At 48.3% G+C, this 18,027-nt stretch overlaps 2 protein-coding genes across 3 annotated transcripts in view; one reads left to right on the plus strand and one right to left on the minus strand.

The window, feature by feature from the left end:
* Window positions 1–791, minus strand: part of nup155 (nucleoporin 155) — a 129,159-nt gene extending 128,368 nt beyond the window's left edge. The window contains exon 1 of the mRNA XM_033018766.1: window positions 449–791. Coding sequence (XP_032874657.1) covers window positions 449–587 — 139 coding nt within the window. The 5' untranslated portion in view covers window positions 588–791. The remainder of the gene's footprint in view (window positions 1–448) is intronic.
* A 7,396-nt stretch (window positions 792–8,187) lies between these two features.
* Window positions 8,188–18,027, plus strand: part of wdr70 (WD repeat domain 70) — a 63,962-nt gene continuing 54,122 nt past the window's right edge. The window contains exons 1-6 of one of the 2 annotated variants that reach the window (XM_033018767.1): window positions 8,188–8,304; window positions 10,121–10,177; window positions 11,396–11,479; window positions 14,752–14,842; window positions 15,332–15,515; window positions 17,199–17,258. In XM_033018767.1, coding sequence (XP_032874658.1) covers window positions 10,126–10,177; window positions 11,396–11,479; window positions 14,752–14,842; window positions 15,332–15,515; window positions 17,199–17,258 — 471 coding nt within the window. In that variant the 5' untranslated portion in view covers window positions 8,188–8,304; window positions 10,121–10,125. The other variant, XM_033018768.1, reaches the window with a different exon arrangement.

Below are 18,027 nucleotides of genomic sequence, written 5' to 3' on the forward strand. Positions count from 1 at the left end.
GACAGGGTGGTGGTGGTGGACTAGTTGGGGACAGGGTGGTGGTGGGCTAGTTGGGGACAGGGTGGTGGTGGGCTAGTTGGGGACAGGGTGGTGGTGGTGGGCTAGTTGGGGACGGGGTGGTGGTGGTGGACTAGTTGGGGACAGGGTGGTGGTGGGCTAGTTGGGGACAGGGTGGTGGTGGTGGACTAGTTGGGGACAGGGTGGTGGTGGTGGACTAGTTGGGGACAGGGTGGTGGTGGGCTAGTTGGGGACAGGGTGGTGGTGGTGGACTAGTTGGGGACAGGGTGGTGGTGGTGGGCTAGTTGGGGACAGGGTGGTGGTGGTGAGCTAGTTGGGGACAGGGTGGTGGTGGTGGACTAGTTGGGGACAGGGTGGTGGTGGGCTAGTTGGGGACAGGGCCGTGGCAGGGGGCTAGTCTGGGGCAGGGCGGCCGAGTGGCCTCACTCACTGCAGCTGGGGACGGCGAGCAGGTCGATCAGGTCCGGGTAGAGCCGGTCGTCCTGCAGGTGTTTGTCGATGAGACGGCCCGCGTTCTCCAGCGAGTCGAGCATGGACGGCCCGGGCACGGGGCACACGCCGGCCGGCATGATGATGATGATGATGATTGTTGGCGGCGGGACCGGGACCGGGGGGGGCGGGAGAGGGGGCGCGCGTCACGTCACGGCTCCGGTCACTGGCGGCGTCACGTGCTCCCGGGCTCCGGCGGCCGCTCTGTTTCCCGCGCGGGCTCCTCGCCGCCAACCAGCCGGCGGTCAAAGGTCAACGCCAACGAGCGAGCACACGGTTGGAGACAAGAGGACACCGCGCCCGGCGACGCCTCCCCTACGCCCAGCGCAGCGCAGCACTACGCAGCGGTGGCACAACCAACTGCAGGATGTGAAGACGGACACAAACAGCTGGAGGGACTCAGCGGGACAGGCAGCAGCATCTCGAGAGTTTCATTGTCATGTGTCCCAGATAGGACAATTACATTCTTGCTCGCTGCAGCACAGCAGAATATGTAAACATAACTTTTCGGGTCGAGAAATTTATGTTCGACAGGTGTGGTCGAACTATTTAAAGACAAGTATACAGAGACTAAAGGTGGCCTATAACGATGCCATGAGAACACTGCTAAGGCAACCTAGATGGTGTATTGCCAGTAATATGTTTGTGGCTGCAGGAGTCAGTACTTTAGAAGCTATCCTAAGACACCACATGTATAAATTCATTTGCAGGATAAAAGACTAAAAATGTGCTTATTGTGGTCTTGACAAACATAAGGGTTAGCACTACACGCTACGAATCCCAGTTGTGGAGACACTGGTATCGTTGTCTCGTTGTAGGACATTGATCATCTTTTAATCTGGATTTTTAACTTAAGTATTGTGGGTTTTTGTTAAATATAAATTATGATGTTTTTATGTGATATACCATGATTTTTATATATATTTATGATATTTGATATGCAATGCATTTTTTAATGTAATGTTGCCCCTTGTCTGGACCTTGAGTCTGTAATAAAGTTTATTATTATTATTATTATTATTGTCTAAAGGGTCTGGAAGGAGGGTCTCGACCCGAAACGTCACCCATTCCTTCTCTCCAGAGATGCTGCCTGTCCCACTGAGTTACTCCAGCATTTTGTATCTATCTTCAGTTTAAACCAGCATCTGCAGTTCCTTCCCACTACAGGAACAAGAGCTGGAATGTGCAACAAAACACAGTAGCTGCGGAGGGTCATACTGCAGATAGACACAAAATGCTGCAGTAACTCAGCTGAACAGGCAGCATCTCTGGGGAGAAGGAATGGGTGAAGCAGGGCCGGCCTTAGGAGGTGCGGGGCCCAATTGGGAACAATTTTGGTGAGCTCCAGGTTCCCAGCCAAGGTCTGGAGAATGATAGAAATACAAATAAAGTCTATTATAGACTTTATATCTCTATGGTAGAATAGAAAGTAATCAAAATGTGTGCTTAAAAAATGCCTGCGAGTTAATGGACCAAACAGATCTAAGCTACATTTTAATTTAAAATTGCATACATGTAAGCCTACAAGTAACAAACAAAATATGTAGATCACCTCTGAAAAGTACATAGTTACAATACCACTTGTTTTAGTGACTGTAAATGAAAAAAAAGTAATTTAATTAACTAGATCCTGGCAAACCAATAACTATTGGCGAAAAACCAGTCCAGGCATTAAATTTTGGGCTTCAGCCCCATCCTACCCTTTGGGCTTCTACCCCATCCTAACGTGTGTTTGTGTGTGTGTTAGTTGTCTGTGCGTGATGTGTGTGTGTTAGTTGTCTGTGCGTAATGTGTGTGTGTTAGTTGTCTGCGTTATGTGCGTGTGTGTGGGAAGGAGAGAAGGGAGGAAGGAGAGAAGGGAGTGAGGGAAGTAGAGAAAGAAGGGAGGGAGGGAAGGAGAGAAAGAAGGGAGGGAGGAAAAGAGAGAAGGGTAAAGAGAAAGGAGGGAGGGATAGACGGGGAGGAAGGGAAGGAGAAAAGGGAGGGAAGGGGGGAGGGAAGGGAAGGAGAGAAGGGAGGGAGAGGGCCGGCGGCAGGAGCGGATGCCGGGGTCCGGGCGAACGCATGTGAGCTGAGGCAGAGGTTTGTAAACGTTACTCCAACCCCCGGCCCGGCCCTCCCTGTATTGTTCACCGCGTCTCCCCAGGGAGAGAGAGGGGTGGAGCCAAGGTTGTCTCTCATTCGCTCCATAGATGCTGCCTGGCCTACTAAGTTCCTCCAGAGAACAGTACAGCACAGGAACAGACCATTCAGGCCATAATGTCTATGATGAACATGATGCCAAGTTCCACAAACCCCCTCTGCCTGCCTGCACGTGATCCATATCCCTCCATTCCCTATATATCCATGTACTTATCTAAAGCCCCTTAAACATCATAAATGTACCTGCCTCCACCACCACCCATGGCAGCACGATCCAGGCAGATGTATGTGTGGGGGGTGGGAGAAACTGTTTTTAATCTACTCCTTCGGGGTGATGCAACCTTTTCTTGTCATATCCCCCGTCTCCGTCTCCGTCTGCGCTGAGGCCTAATCGCGGAGCTGGCGGCCTCCAACTGGGACTGACCTCGAGGCTGCAGAGGCAGAGCTAGGACTTTCCAACGCGAGGCTGGCCGACTTCAGGGCTGCGGTGGCGTTGCGGCGGCGGCGACCCGACTTCGGAGGCTCAGCCGCGGGCCCAGTGGACTCGGCCGCGGGCCCAGTGGACGACATCGTCAGGAGCTCGCAGGTCCCAGGTTGTGACCGGTTCTCCGGAGCTGCCGCAAGGACTGCTTCGTCCGCTGGACTGGCGGGTGGCAGCTTCGGCAGCTTTGACCGCCCCGGGCCGCGGAGCTTGAACCAGCCTGTTCGCGGAGCTCGGGTGCGGCCGTTGGGCTTACCATCACCCGGCGGGGTTCCAACATTGGAAGCCTGGATCGCCTCAACGCAGAGGGCGAACAAGGAGGGAAGAAAGAGACAAGGACTTTAAGACTTTTGCCTTCCATCCCAGTGAGGAGGTGCCTGGTAGACTCACTGTGGTGGATGTTAAACAGTGCTAAGTGTGTGTTTTGTTATTTTATTCTATGTTATGACTGCAAGGTATACAAATTTGTTCAGACTGAAATGTCTGAATGACAATAAAGGATACTTTACTTTACTAACATGGTGCGCAGCACTGAGCACAATATTCTAAGTGTGACCTCAGCAATGTCTTATACAATTGAAACATGACCTCCTAACTTCTATACTCAGGGCTCTGATTGATGAAGGCCAATGTGCCAAAAGCCTTTGTGACCATCTTATCACCTTCAAGGAACTATATACCTGCGCTCCTAGATCCCTCTGCTCTACAACCCTACCATTCACTGTGTAGGTCTTTTACATGTTAGACTTCCCAAAATGCAAGACCACACATTTCTCTGTATTAAATTCCATCAACCATTCCTCCGCACACCTGGCCAATCGATCAAGATCCTGCTGCAATTTTTCACTACCATTTTCACTCTGCAAGACTACCCACTTTTGTATCATCCTCAAACTTGCGAATCATGCCATGTACATTCTCATCCAAATCATTGATATAGATGACAAACAGTAAAGGGCCAACACCGAACCCTGAGGCACACCACTAGTCACAGGCATCCAGTCCGAGAAGCAACTTACCATGAAGCCAATTTTCTACTCTCTTTGGATTCCATGCAATCTAACCTTCCAGAGCAGCCTACCATGCAGAACCTTGTCGAATGCTTTGCTGAAGACCATATATACAACATCTACAGCTCTGCCCTTATTAATCTTTTTGGCCACATCTTCAAAAAGCTCAATCAGATTCATGGGACACGACCTCCCACGTATAAAACCAGGCTGACTATTCCTAATCAGTGTGTAGGAAGGAATTATAGATGTTGGTTTAAACTGAAGATAGACACAAAAAGCTGGAGTAACTCAGCGGGACAGGCAGCATCTCCATGGAGAAGGAATGGGTGACATTTCAGACCTTCTTCAGACTAGACAGCTCTTGCCCATCCAAATGCATGTTTCACCTAACCCTCAGAATACTCTCCAATAACTTTCCAACTACTGATGTTAAGCTCACCGGCCTATAGTTCCCAACATTTTCCCTGCAGCCCTTCTTGACTAGAGGCATAACATTTGTCACCCTCCAGTCGTCTGGCACCTCTCCTGTATTTAAAGATGACTCGCAAATTTCAACCAGGGCGCCCGCAATTACCTCTCTAGTTTTCCACAATGTCCTCGGATATATCTGATCAGGCCCTGGACATTTGTCTACCTTCATATACATTAGTACCTACAACACCTCTTCGACCGTACCACTGACTGCTCTCAAAACACTTCAATTAACTGCCCCAAGTTCCTTCGTCCTCCTGTCTTTCTCGTCAGTAAATACAGGAGAAATACTCATTGAGGACCACTCTCTCTTCCTCTAGTTACTCTTTTAGAACCATAGAAACATAAAAAATAGGTGCAGGAGGAGGCCATTCGGCCCTTCAAGCCAGCACTGCCATTCATTGTGATCATGGCTGATCGTCCCCTATCAATAACCCGTGCCTGCCTTCTCCCCATATCCCTTGACTCCACTAGCCCCTAGAGCTCTATCTAACTCTCTCTTCAATCCATCCAGTGACTTGACCTCCACTGCCCTCTGTGGCAAGGAATTCCATAAATTCACAACTCTGGGTGAAAAAGTTTTTTCTCACCTCAGTCTTAAATGACCTCCTCTTTATTCTAAGACTGTGGCCCCTGGTTCTGGACTCGCCCAACATTGGGAACATTTTTCCTGCATCTAGCTTGTCCAGTCCTTTTATAATTTTATATACGTTTCGGTAAGATTTGCCCTCATCCTTCTAAACTCCAGTGAATACAAGCCTAGTCTTTTCAATCTTTCCTCATATGACAGTCCCGCCATCCCAGGGATCAATCTCGTGAACCTACGCTGCACTGCCTCAATCACAAGGAGGTCCTTCCTCAAATTAGGAGACCAAAACTATACACAATACTCCAGATATGGTCTCACCAGAGCCTTATACAACTGCAGAAAAACCTCTTTACTCCTATACTGAAATCCTCTTGTTATGAAGGCCAACATTCCATTAGCTTTCTTCACTGCCTGCTGTACCTGTAAGCCAACTTTCAGTGACCGGTGTACAAGGACACCCAGGTCTCGCTGCACATCCCCCTTACCTAACCTAACTCCATTGAGATAATAATCTGCCCCCTTGTTTTTGCCGCCAAAGTGGATAACCACACATTTATCTATATTATACTGCATCTGCCACGCATCTGCCCACTCACTCAACCTGTCCAGGTCACCCTGCAACCTCCCAACATCCTCTTCACAGTTCACACTACTTTGTGTCATCCGCAAACCTGCTAGTGTTGCTCCTAATTCCCTCTTCCAAATCATTAATATATATGGTAAACAGTTGCGGCCCCAACACAGAGCCTTGCGGCACTCCATTCGCCACTGCCTGCCATTCTGAAAAGGACCCGTTCACTCCTACTCTTTGCTTCCGGTCTGCCAACCAATTTTCTATCCATGTCAACACCCTACCCCCAATACCATGTGCTCTAATTTTAGTCACCAGTCTCCCGTGCGGGACCTTATCAAAGGCTTTCTGAAAGTCTAGATACACTACATCCACTGGCACCCCTTCATCCATTTTACTTGTCACATCCTCAAAAAATTCCAGAAGATTAGTCAAGCATGATTTCCCTTTCATAAATCCATGTTGACTTGGACTTTTACTGCTATCCAAATGCCCCATTATTACTTCTTTAATAATTGACTCCAGCATCTTTCCCACCACCGGTCAGGCTAACTGGTCTGTAATTCCCCGTTTTCTCTCTCGCTCCTTTTTTGAAAAGTGGGATAACATTAGCTATCCTCCAATCCACAGGAACTGATCCTGAATCTATTGAACATTGGAAAATGATCACCAATGCGTCCACTATTTCTAGAGCCACCTCCCTGAGGACCCTGGGATGCAGGGAGATTTATCATCCTTCAGTCCCATTAGCCTACCCAATACTATTTCTCGCCTAATGAAAATTTATTTCAGTTCCTCTACCCCCTTAGATCCTCTGTCCTCCAGTACATCTGGGAGATTGTTTGTGTCTTCCTTAGTGAAGACAGATCCGAAGTACCTATTCAACTCTTCTGCTATTTCCTTGTTGCCCATAATAATTTCACCCGTGTCTGCCTTCAAGGGACCCACATTTGACTTTGCTACTCTTTTTCCCTTAACATATCTAAAGAAGCTTTTACTGTCCTTCTTTATATACTGTCCTTTACTGTCCTTCTTTTTCCCCTTATGTATTTATAACATCTCTTGGGATTGTTCTTAATGTTATCTGCTAGAGCTATCTCCTGGCCCCTTTTTCCCCTTCTCATTTCCTTTTTTAGTTTACTCCTTTGTTCTCGAAACTCTTCCAGGGATACACGTCATTGCAGCTGCCTACACCTGTCCCATGCATCCTTCTTATTCTTGACCAATGCCTCAATTTCCCTGATCAGACATTCTTCTTTGCAATTATCAGTTTCTTCTATATACTATGTTTGTTTTCTCTTTCATACTTCCTGGTATGATTTGCCTGGATGGTGAACACAGTTTTTCATTCTATCTTGATAAGTGTCAATAATAAACCAACACCAAAATGGAGAGTGGTGTCAAAGAAGTTATTTTGTGAGTGGGCTGGTGTGCTTATTTCAATGGTAAAGTGGAATGAACTGAAAGCCTGGATCGGTGCTTGGAAATATTTACGGAAACGTGGTTGTGGGAGGGACACGACTGGCAGCTCCAATGCCCCGGAGTTCCATCATTTCAGATGTGATTGAAACGGAGGGACAAGATGTGGAGGAGTTACTCTACTAATCAGGGAGACTGCCACCGTGGCACTTAGAGAGGATATATTGGAGTGTCCGTCCACTGAAACGATATTGGTGAAGCTCAATAATGGGAAAGGTGGAAATCCTCTAATGGGAATGCATTATAGGCCCCCAATAGCAAGCAGGAGATAGGGGAACAGGTTTGTAGATAGATTACTGAATGATGCTAAAACAACAGGGGGGTGGTGCTGGTCCTCCAGGGACGGGGGACGGGGGGGGGGGGGTAGTGCTGGTCCTCCAGGGAGGGGGGGTGGTGCTGGTCCTCCAGGGAGAGGGAGGGGGTGGTGCTGGTCCTCCAGGGAGGGGGGGGGTGGTGCTGGTCCTCCAGGGACGGGGGACGGGGGGGGGGGGGGGGGGGGGGTAGTGCTGGTCCTCCAGGGAGGGGGGGTGGTGCTGGTCCTCCAGGGAGAGGGAGGGGGTGGTGCTGGTCCTCCAGGGAGGGGGGGTGGTGCTGGTCCTCCAGGGAGGGGGGGGGGGGGGGCGGTGGTGCTGGTCCTCCATGGAGGGGGGGTGGTGCTGGTCCTCCAGGGAGGGGGGGTGGTGCTGGTCCTTCAGGGAGGGGGGGTGGTCCTGGTCCTCCAGGGAGGGTGCAGTACTTCTGGTCCTCCAGGGAGGGGGAGGGGGGGAGTAGTGGTGCTGGTCCTCCAGGGAGGGAGGTGGGGGGGTAGTGGTGCTGGTCCTCCAGGGAGGGTGCAGTACTTCTGGTCCTCCAGGGAGGGGGAGCGGGGGAGTAGTGGTGCTGGTCCTCCAGGGAGGGTGCGCCATCGCTCGGAGTGCGGATCGTGTTGGGCGGCGGGGTCCCATCTTGCCCCTGGGTCGGCTGCGGCCCGGACACAGACGCTAGAGGAGCCGAGCTCTGCTCTCCGCTATAGGATCTCTGCTCTGCTCTATCACCTTTAGCCCGGGGGCAGGTGAGCAGCTGCAGCTGCGGGTTTACAATATAGACGGACACCGAGTGCTGGAGAACACGGGGCGGTTTATGACGTTTCTCCACAGACGCCGCCTGACTCTGAGCCGCTGAGTTACTGTCTCCAGCTCTCCGTGTCCATCTTAGTGAGAAGAGAAGGTGAGGTGAGGTGAGGGTGGGGGATGTGGCTGAGAGAGATGAGGACAGAGGGAGACGGATGGGGCCCGGGATAGTGTCCGGGGACCGATGGGGGAGAGAGAGATGGAGCCAGGGGGATGGATGGGGATGGGGAGGGACTGGGCGAGAGTGAGGAGACAATGTGGGGAGAGGGACGATAGAGGCTGGGGAAGGGTGAGGGAGGGAGGGAGGGAGGGAGGAAGAGTGGATAAGGAGGGATGCGACTGGGGAGAAGACAGGGAGACCAGGGAGTAGGGATTGGAGAACAGTGAGAGGGGAGAGTGGCCAGTGGAGAGGGACTGGACACTAGGGCTGGGGGGAGGGAGAGGAGGGGATGAGTTCCTGAGAGAGGGAGGGGTGGGAGATGGGGATGAGGCTCTTGGTGAGGGTGGAGTGTTGGAATCCAAGGTTGGAGGGGTGGGATAGTGTGAAGGAGGTTTCAGTGATGTGGGGATCCGGGGTTGGGTTTAGTTAGTTTGGCTTATTGTCACATGCTCTGAGTTACAGTGAAAAGGGTGGAGGTTGTGGTGGAGGAAATGCTTCATAATGTCAAAGGACTGTTTGGTCAGCGTAGCTCTGTGCACGGGTAATTGTGTCCCATCCATTTGATTGTGTTTTTTGGATAGGTGATCAAGATCAGGAGCCATTACCTACATGGACTTTAGAAGGGCCTTTATACAGCATAGGAACAGGCCCTTCAGCCCACAATGTCTCCACCAATATGATGCCAAGTTAAACTAATCTTCTCTGCCTGCAAGTGATTCATGTCCCTCCATGTGTATGGTTAAGAGTCTCTTAATCATCAATATCATATCTGCCTCCGCTACCACCCTTTGCAGCACATTCCAGGCATCCACCACCTTCTGTGTAAAACACATCTCCTTTAAACCTTGTACCTCATCTTAAAGATGTGCCCGCTTGTATTTGCACGCTGGTGAGAAAAGGTTCTCACTGTCATCCCTATCTGTACAGCAGCAGACAATTGTCAGCTGTTTTGGCTGACGAGTCTAAAGTTTGTTTTTCACCCCTCAGCCTTTAACATTCTGGAGAAAACATTCCAAGTCTGTCCGCTCCCCCTGTAGCTAATACCCTCGAATCTACGCAGCATTCTGCTAAATGTTGTCTGCACCCTCTACAAAGCTTCCTCGTCGTCTTGTAAATGGGGGTACAGAACCGTGAACTCTCTTCTCACATGTTCCCCCTGTGAGACCCATGAGTCATCTATCACTCTTCTAACCTGTGCTGCTGGTGGATAGACACAAAATGCTGGAGTAACTCAGCGGGACAGGCAGTTTCTTTGGAGAGAAGGATACTGCTTGTCCCGCTGAGTTACTGCATCATTTTGTGTCTATCTTCGATGTAAGCCAGCATCTGCAGCTCCTCCCAAAATATTTGATGTTGGTTTATTTGTTCCTGGGGCTTGAGGGTCACGGTGGTATGTAGAGTTTATCCTGGATAGGGGAGGAGAGGAAGGATTGGTTCCAGAGACTGGGGAGAATTTGCCATGGTTGAGGTCATTTGGGGAAGAGGTTGTGTCTGTGGATGAGGTACTGGTTGTGAAGGAGAGTGATGCCAAGGTGATGTCGCCCCCACCTGTCTGTGGCTGATGCTATTTCTAATTAAAGTTCTTTTGCCTTTGTCAGCTGAGATGGAAATGGATGATCCTGATGTCGGGGCTGTGATGGGTTTTTCTGGGTTTGGTAAGTTATTCCACCTAACGGAAACAGAGAAATAGGTTGTTATGCATTGACTAAAGCTCTCTCTACCCTTTCTTGTCAAGAATGTCGACACCATGGAGTAACTCAGTGGGACAGGCAGCATCTCTGGATAGAAGAAATGGGTAAAGTTTTGGGTCGAGAGACTTCTTCAGACTGAAGAATCTCGCTGATTTCCTACAGCATTTTGTGTCTATTTTCGGTGTAAACCAGCACCTGCAGTTCCTTCCTACGCACCATGGAGTAAAGTTATCGTTGTATTGTTCCATCAAATGATCCTAGGGGCACTTGCTACATTGTGAGGTTTCTTATGAATGTAACTGTCTGTATAGAGCCATAGAACTATCTGTACTGACTCTGTACATCTCACGCGGAGAATTTACGGGTCACTTTTAAATGAATTACATTTTGACCCATTCTGCTTGAATAGTGTATGTTTATAGACTAGTTGATAGAATCCTCTTTAATACGTGTAGGAAGGAACCAAAGATAAGGTACTTGGTCTGAGATGGACACAAAAAGCTGGAGTAACTCTGCGGATCAGACAGCATCTGTGGAGAGAAGAAATAGGTGACGTTTCGGGTTGAGACCCTTCTTCAGACTGAGTCAGGGAAAAGGGAAATGACAGATGTAGACAGTGATACAGAGTGATGTAGAACACATGAATGAAAGATATGTAAAAAAGCAACAATGATAAAAGGAACAGGTCAATGTTAGCTGTGTGAGCAAGGTGAAAACGAGTTGCAGACAATGAGACTCAACAAGATGAGTCTTGACATGTTTCTGGCAATTATTCTGCAGGACCTGCAGATACCAATGAGATTTATTCAGGTTTTGGATTAATTTTGCATTATGGCTCCAAGAATCCGAGAGAACTGCAATAATCATTTCCTATTGCAGCATGGAATTGTAACACACTTCTCTCAAGAAGATGGATTTTAAAAAACAGACAATAAGGCACTGCTGACAAAACGATATTGAATGTTTTTGCGTGAATCATCGACCCACCATGGAGTCACTAGTAATTGTGGTGAGATGACGGCTCCAGTGCTGAGATAAGATGGCAGAGGGTCATTGTTCCACTGTGGGGATTCATCGTATCTGCTTTTTGTTTGATCCTTTGCTCCAATAAGTTGTGACGTATCTCTGTCATTTGTATGATTTTTATATTTTAAAATCATTATTTCATGGTATCGTTCTCAGGAAAGAAAGCCAGGACTTTTGACCTGGATGCCATATTTGAACAGACACGTCGGACTGCCATTGAGAGGAGCAAGAAAGTGTTGGGTAAGAGTGTGGCTGGGCTCGCCGGGGGTCAGGCAGGGTCGCCAATCGCAAATGAGCCAACATGTTTATAAGACAACAGCATTCCACTGCCCATATGCCTTCCATTCCCCTCCCTCCGATACTCCCTCCCCTCCCTCCCTCTCCTTAACCATATAACAATTACAGCACGGAAACAGGCCATCTCGGCCCTACAAGTCCATGCCGAACAATTATTTTCCCTTAGTCCCACCTGCCTGCACTCATACCATAACCCTCCATACCCTTCTCATCCATATGCCTATCCAATTTATTTTTAAATGATACCAACAAACCTGCCTCCACCACTTCCACTGGAAGCTCATTCCACACCGCTACCACTCTCTGAGTAAAGAAGTTCCCCCTCATGTTACCCCTAAACTTCTGTCCCTTAATTCTGAAGTCATGTCCTCTTGTTTGAATCTTCCCTATTCTCAAAGGGAAAAGCTTGTCCACGTCAACTCTGTCTATCCCTCTCATCATTTTAAAGACCTCTATCAAGTCCCCCCTTAAACTTCTGCGCTCCAGAGAATAAAGACCTAACTTATTCAACCTTTCTCTGTAACTTAGTTGTTGAAACCCAGGCAACATTCTAGTAAATCTCCTCTGTACTCTCTCTATTTTGTTGACATCCTTCCTATAATTAGGCGACCAAATTGTACGCCATACTCCAGATTTGGTCTCACCAATGCATTGTACAATTTTAACATTACATCCCAGCTTCTATACTCAATGCTCTGATTTATAAAGGCTAGCATACCAAAAGCTTTCTTTACCACCCTGTCTATATGAGATTCCACCTTCAAGGAACTATGCACGGTTATTCCCAGATCCCTCTGTTCAACTGCATTCTTCAATTCCCTACCATTTACCATGTACGTCCTATTTTGATTTGTCCTGCCATGGTGTAGCACCTCACATTTATCAGCATTAAACTCCATCTGCCATCTTTCAGCCCATTCTTCCAAATGGCCTAAATCACTCTGTAGACTTTGGAAATCCTCTTCATTATCCACAACACCCCCTATCTTGGTATCATCTGCATACTTACTAATCCAATTTACCACACCTTCATCCAGATCATTGATGTACATGACAAACAACAAAGGACCCAACACAGATCCCTGAGGCACCCCACTAGTCACCTGCCTCCAACCCGACAAACAGCCATCCACCATTACCCTCTGGCGTCTCCCATTCAGCCACTGTTGAATCCATCTTGCTACTCCTGCATTTATACCCAACTGTTGAACCTTAACCAACCTTCCATGAGGAACCTTGTCAAAGGCCTTGCTAAAGTCCATAATAGACAACATCCACTGCTTTACCCTCGTCAATTTCCCTAGTAACCTCTTCAAAAAATTAAAGAAGATAAGTCAAACATGACCTTCCAGGCACAAATCCATGTTGACTGTTCCTAATCAGACCCTGTTTATCCAGATGCTTATATATATTATCTCTTAAGTATCTTTTCCATTAATTTGCCCACCACTGAAGTCAAACTAACAGGTCTATAATTGCTAGGTTTACTCTTAGAACCCTTTTTAAACAATGGAACAACATGCGCAGTACGCCAATCCTCGGGGTCTATTCCCGTTTCTAATGACATTTGAAATATTTCTGTCATAGCCCCGGCTATTTCTACACTAACTTCCCTCAATGTCCTAGGGAATATCCTGTCAGGACCTGGAGACTTATCCACTTTTATATTTTTCAAAAGTGTCAGTACTTCTTTTACTTTGAAATTCATAGTATCCATAGCTACTCTACTAGTTTCCCTTACCTCACATAATTCAATATCCTTCTCCTTGGTGAATACCGAAGAAAAGAAATTGTTCAATATCTCCCCCATCTCTTTTGGCTCTGCAGATAGCTGTCCACTCTGTCTCTCCAATGGACCAATTTTATCCCTCGTTATCCTTTTGCTATTAATATAGCTGTAGAAACCCTTTGGATTTACTTTCACCTTACTTGCCAAAGCAACCTCATATCTTCTTTTAGCTTTTCTAATTTCTTTCTTAAGATTCTTTTTACATTCCTTATACTCCTCAAGCACCTCATTTACTCCATGCTGCCTATAATTATTGTAATCTCCCTCTTTTTCCGAACAAGATGTCCAATTTCCCTTGAAAACCAGGGCTCTTTCCAATTTTTACTGTTTCCTTTCAACCGAACAGGGACATAAAGATTCTGTACTCTTAAAATTTCCCCTTTAAATGTCCTCCATTTCTCTTCTACATCCTTCCCATAAAACAAAATGTCCCAGTTCACTCCTTTTAAATCATTTTGCATCTCATCAAAGTTAGCCTTTCTCCAATCACAAATCTCAACCCTAGGTCCAGTTCTGACCCTCTCCATAATTATATTGAAACTAATGGTATTGTGATCCTTGCTCCGACTCCCCCTCTCCCCCCCTCTCATCCCCACTCCAATCCTGCTTACCGCATTGATATTCACAATGTGGCCCCCTCTGTGGTGGAGAAACCAAACACAGATTTGCGATGCCCTCGTAGAGAGTTGGGCGGCACCGAACTACCGGTTGCTTGCCTCTTTATTTCACCATCACTGACCTGCACGACCACACCGCAGTGAGACTCCTTATCCTCTGTCGTGGCCATGTTGCGGAGTCCAAGGCTCGGTGTCAAATTCTCCAAATGAACATCACACGCTCTTTATGTTTGAATTGACAACTGGATCATTTCGGCTCAGTTTCACTTTCGTTTTCTTTCTTTCTGCAAAATCATACACAATGTTGTCTTGGAAGTATTAGTGCCAGTTCTTCATCATTTCTGGAGCTTGCTGGACCTTGAACAGAAAGGCTGCAGCAGTTCTAGAAGTTGTCCATCTCGAGATGCCTTGCGAGAGATGTCTGGATAATAAATACGCATGTCTTAAACAGTGGGCTCTATCAGTGGCTCAGCGATAGAGTTGCACGCAGGGACACGGGTTCCATCCCGACTACGGGTGTTATCTGTACGGAGTTTGCACGTTCTCCCAGTGACCTGCGTGGGTTTTCTCCGAGATCTCCAGTTTCCTCCCACAATCCAAAAGATGTACAGATTTATATGTAATTGGCTTCGTGTCAATGTAAAATTGTCATTACTGTGTGTAGGGTAGTGTTAATATGCGGGGATCGCTGGTCGGTGGGGACTCGTTGGGCCAAAGGGCCTGTTTCCGCGCTGTATCTCTAAACCAAACTAAACAATTAAATAATTTATTGCTTTATCTGAACGTCTGATATTTTCCATCGTCCTCAGAAAAGGAGCAGTGTCCAGAGGAATCTGTGGAGTCACCGCCCCGTGCTGGCAGCTCAGGCTCTGTGACTGAGAAAGATCAAGGCATTGCTAGGTAAGAGGACATTACCAACCCGGCACAGGTAATAAAGTGCAGCAGACTTGTGGCAGACACACTCTGGCAGAGACGTGGTGCTTTTTGGAGCATTTATGTCACTGGGTGGTTGGGATATGCCTGTGTCGATGGCACACTGACGAGGTGTTTAGCGGAAACAGGGCCCTTCAGTTCACCGGGTCCGCACCAACCAGCGATCCCCGCACACTAACGTACGCACACTAGGGACAATTTACACTTATACCAAGTATACAAACCCAAGCCAATTAAACTACAAACCTGTACGTCTTTGGAGTGTGGGAGGAAACTGAAGATCTCGGAGAAACTCATGCGGTCAAGGGGAGAACGTAACATCCAAACTCCGTACAGAAAACACACGTAGTTGGGATTGAACCCAGGTCTCCGGCGCTGCAAGCGCTGTAAGGCAGCTATTCTACTGCTAGCGCCACCGTGACATCCTCCAACCTGATTCTTGCCCATCCCTGACAGCTCGTCTTCTGATGATGGGAGTGGAGGTGAAGACAGTGACAGTTCAGGCAGCGATCTGATCGGCCCCCCAGTGCCAGCCTCCTTGTCCAGATTGGCGATTGAGGAGCAGGCGTGTGATACGGATGACAGAGCATCTGGAGACACGGATGATGATGAGGAGGAGGATGAAGAGGATGAGGATGATGTAAGTGATCATTTCCATCACGGGACCAACCAATGTGTGTAATTATTCAGGGTACGAAGCAGCCTGAACAATGTGCAACACTACAGCACAGGCCCTTCGGCCCATACTGTCTGTGCGGCAAACGATGCCAAGACCAGCTTTTATCTGCATCCCTCCAATGCCTGCAGATCCATGTGCCTTTCCAAAAGTCCCTTAAACGTCATCATATCTGCCTCCTCCACCACCCCTGGTGTTCCAGGCCCCCACCACCCTTAGTATAAAAAAAACGCTTCAAAACTCCTTTAAACCTCTCCCACTGACCTGCAATCTGTTCCCTCTTATATCTGACATTTCCACCCCACGAATAAAGGTTCCAACTCTCCACCCAATCTATGCCGCTCATAATTCTCTAAACATTCTCCCCTCAGCCTCTGATGATCCAGAGAAAACAATCCGGCAAATGTGTAAACTCCATGCAAATAGCACCCGAGGTCAGAATTGAACCTTGGTCACTGATGCTGCGTGATAAGGGATGGAATACAGTCTCTTTGCCACAATTGAGTGCAGCAGCAACAGTGCAGGATGATATGGCCTCAGCTACCCGAAACACTTATCCTTGTTCCACTCGCTGAAAGTACCAAAAACATTGTGGGTACTCAGACTGTGTGGAGATGTAACACCCGTCCCTATACCTCCTCCCTCCCTCCCTCCCCCCATCCAGGAACCTCAGCAGTCCCCCCCCCCCCCCCCCCCCAGGTGAGACGGAGGTTCATATTTATCTCTTGTAACCACTTCTCCTGTACATCGGAGAGACCAAGCATAGGCTCAGCGACCGGCTCACTTAACACTTATGCTCAGACCACTCCTCTTCCCATTCCCATACTGACCTTTCTGTCCTGGGCCTCCCCCATTGCCAGAGTGAACCCACACAGAGTGGAGGAACAGCACCTCGTAATGCACTTGGATACCACACAAACCAACGGTACAAACAGTAAATTCTCCAATTTTAGGTTGCCTCTCACAACAAGCCCCTCGCTTCCTTCCCTGTATCCCACCCGAACTTGCATCTTTCCCCCCCCCCCCTACATTCCTTCCTCTAGCTTCACAATTTGCAACTCTTCAATCCTGTTGTTTCACACCTTCTGTCTTTACATCTCTGGCCGCTGTCCAGGTTTGGCCTATCAACCCCTCCCCCTTTAGCTTTCTTTCTCCCCCCCCCCCCCACCTCCAATATCAGTTCAAAGAAGGGTCACGACCCAAAACACCACCAGTCCCTTTTCTCCAAGGATGCTGCCTGACCCGCTGAGTTACTCCAGCACTTTTTTTGTAAACTAGCATCTGCAGCTCCTGTTTTTCCATTATGGTTACTTGGATCTCTGACAGTATCTTCCAATCCCTCGTGCTACCAGTTGGGTGGACAAGAGCACCAGGTAAATGAGAAGACCACTTCTTTCGGCTAACCCATGTCATTCGTCCCCTAATTTGCGAGCACGTGCCTGTGCCTTCATTGAGACTGTGCCTAAATCCTTAATGGAGCACCATTACTGAAGGGACTGCAGCAATGGAAGAAGGCGGATCACAACTCGGGGCAGCCTGTAACTTCTGGCCTTGCCGACACTGCTCAGACATTGTAAAGAGTAATAAATAAAAAGGAGAGTTTATTTTAGGGCTCGGAGAATAATTGATTTTTCACTTGTCTTGCAGAACCCAGTGAAGCGGATCCCAGACTCTCATGAAATCACATTGATCCATAGCAAGAAGACGGTGAGAGAGGGGTTGGGCCCGCTGGGGAGCATGGGGGTAGCAGATGAGTTGCCACCATCAGGGACAATGTGTGTAGACGATCAGGCAACACAAACATGTGACTTCAGTAAAATAACGCTGAACCTAAATCTCAGATCCACTCTTCCCAATCTAGTATCCTCCCTCCGCACATAACTCCCTGATAGAGGGGCCACAGGAAAATGGGGCGAAGATGGCATTTGGTGTGTTGGCCTTCACTGGTCCGGGCACTGGGTTCAGTTTAGAGATACAGCAAGGAAACTGGCCCTTCAGCCCACCGAGTCTGCCCCGACCAGCCATCCCCACACATTAACACTATCCTACACAAACTAGGAACGAGTCACACATACACCAAGCCAATTAACCTACAAACCTGTACATCTTTGGAGTGTGGGAGGAAACTGAAGATCTCTGAGAAAACTCACGGGGAGAACGTCCAAACTCCGTACAGACAGCACCTATAGCCAGGATTGAACCCGGGTCTCCGGAGCTGGAAGCGCTGTAAGGCAGCAACTCTACCGCTGCGCCACCGTGCCCTTAGGACCATTTAGGATGATATCTACAGCTTTACGATGTTGGTCAGACTGCACTGAGTATTGTGTGCAGTTCTGGTCGCCTAGATAGAGGAAGGATGTGATTTAGCTAGAGAGTGTGCAGAAAAGATTCACTGGGTTGTTGAGGGCATGGTGTGGGGGGGGGGGGGGGGGGGGGGGCGTCGTGAGATTTAAGAAGAAACTCTACAGACTTTCCT

The sequence above is a fragment of the Amblyraja radiata genome, chromosome 3 (assembly GCF_010909765.2).
Source record: "Amblyraja radiata isolate CabotCenter1 chromosome 3, sAmbRad1.1.pri, whole genome shotgun sequence".
NCBI classification, from domain to species: Eukaryota; Metazoa; Chordata; class Chondrichthyes; order Rajiformes; family Rajidae; genus Amblyraja; species Amblyraja radiata.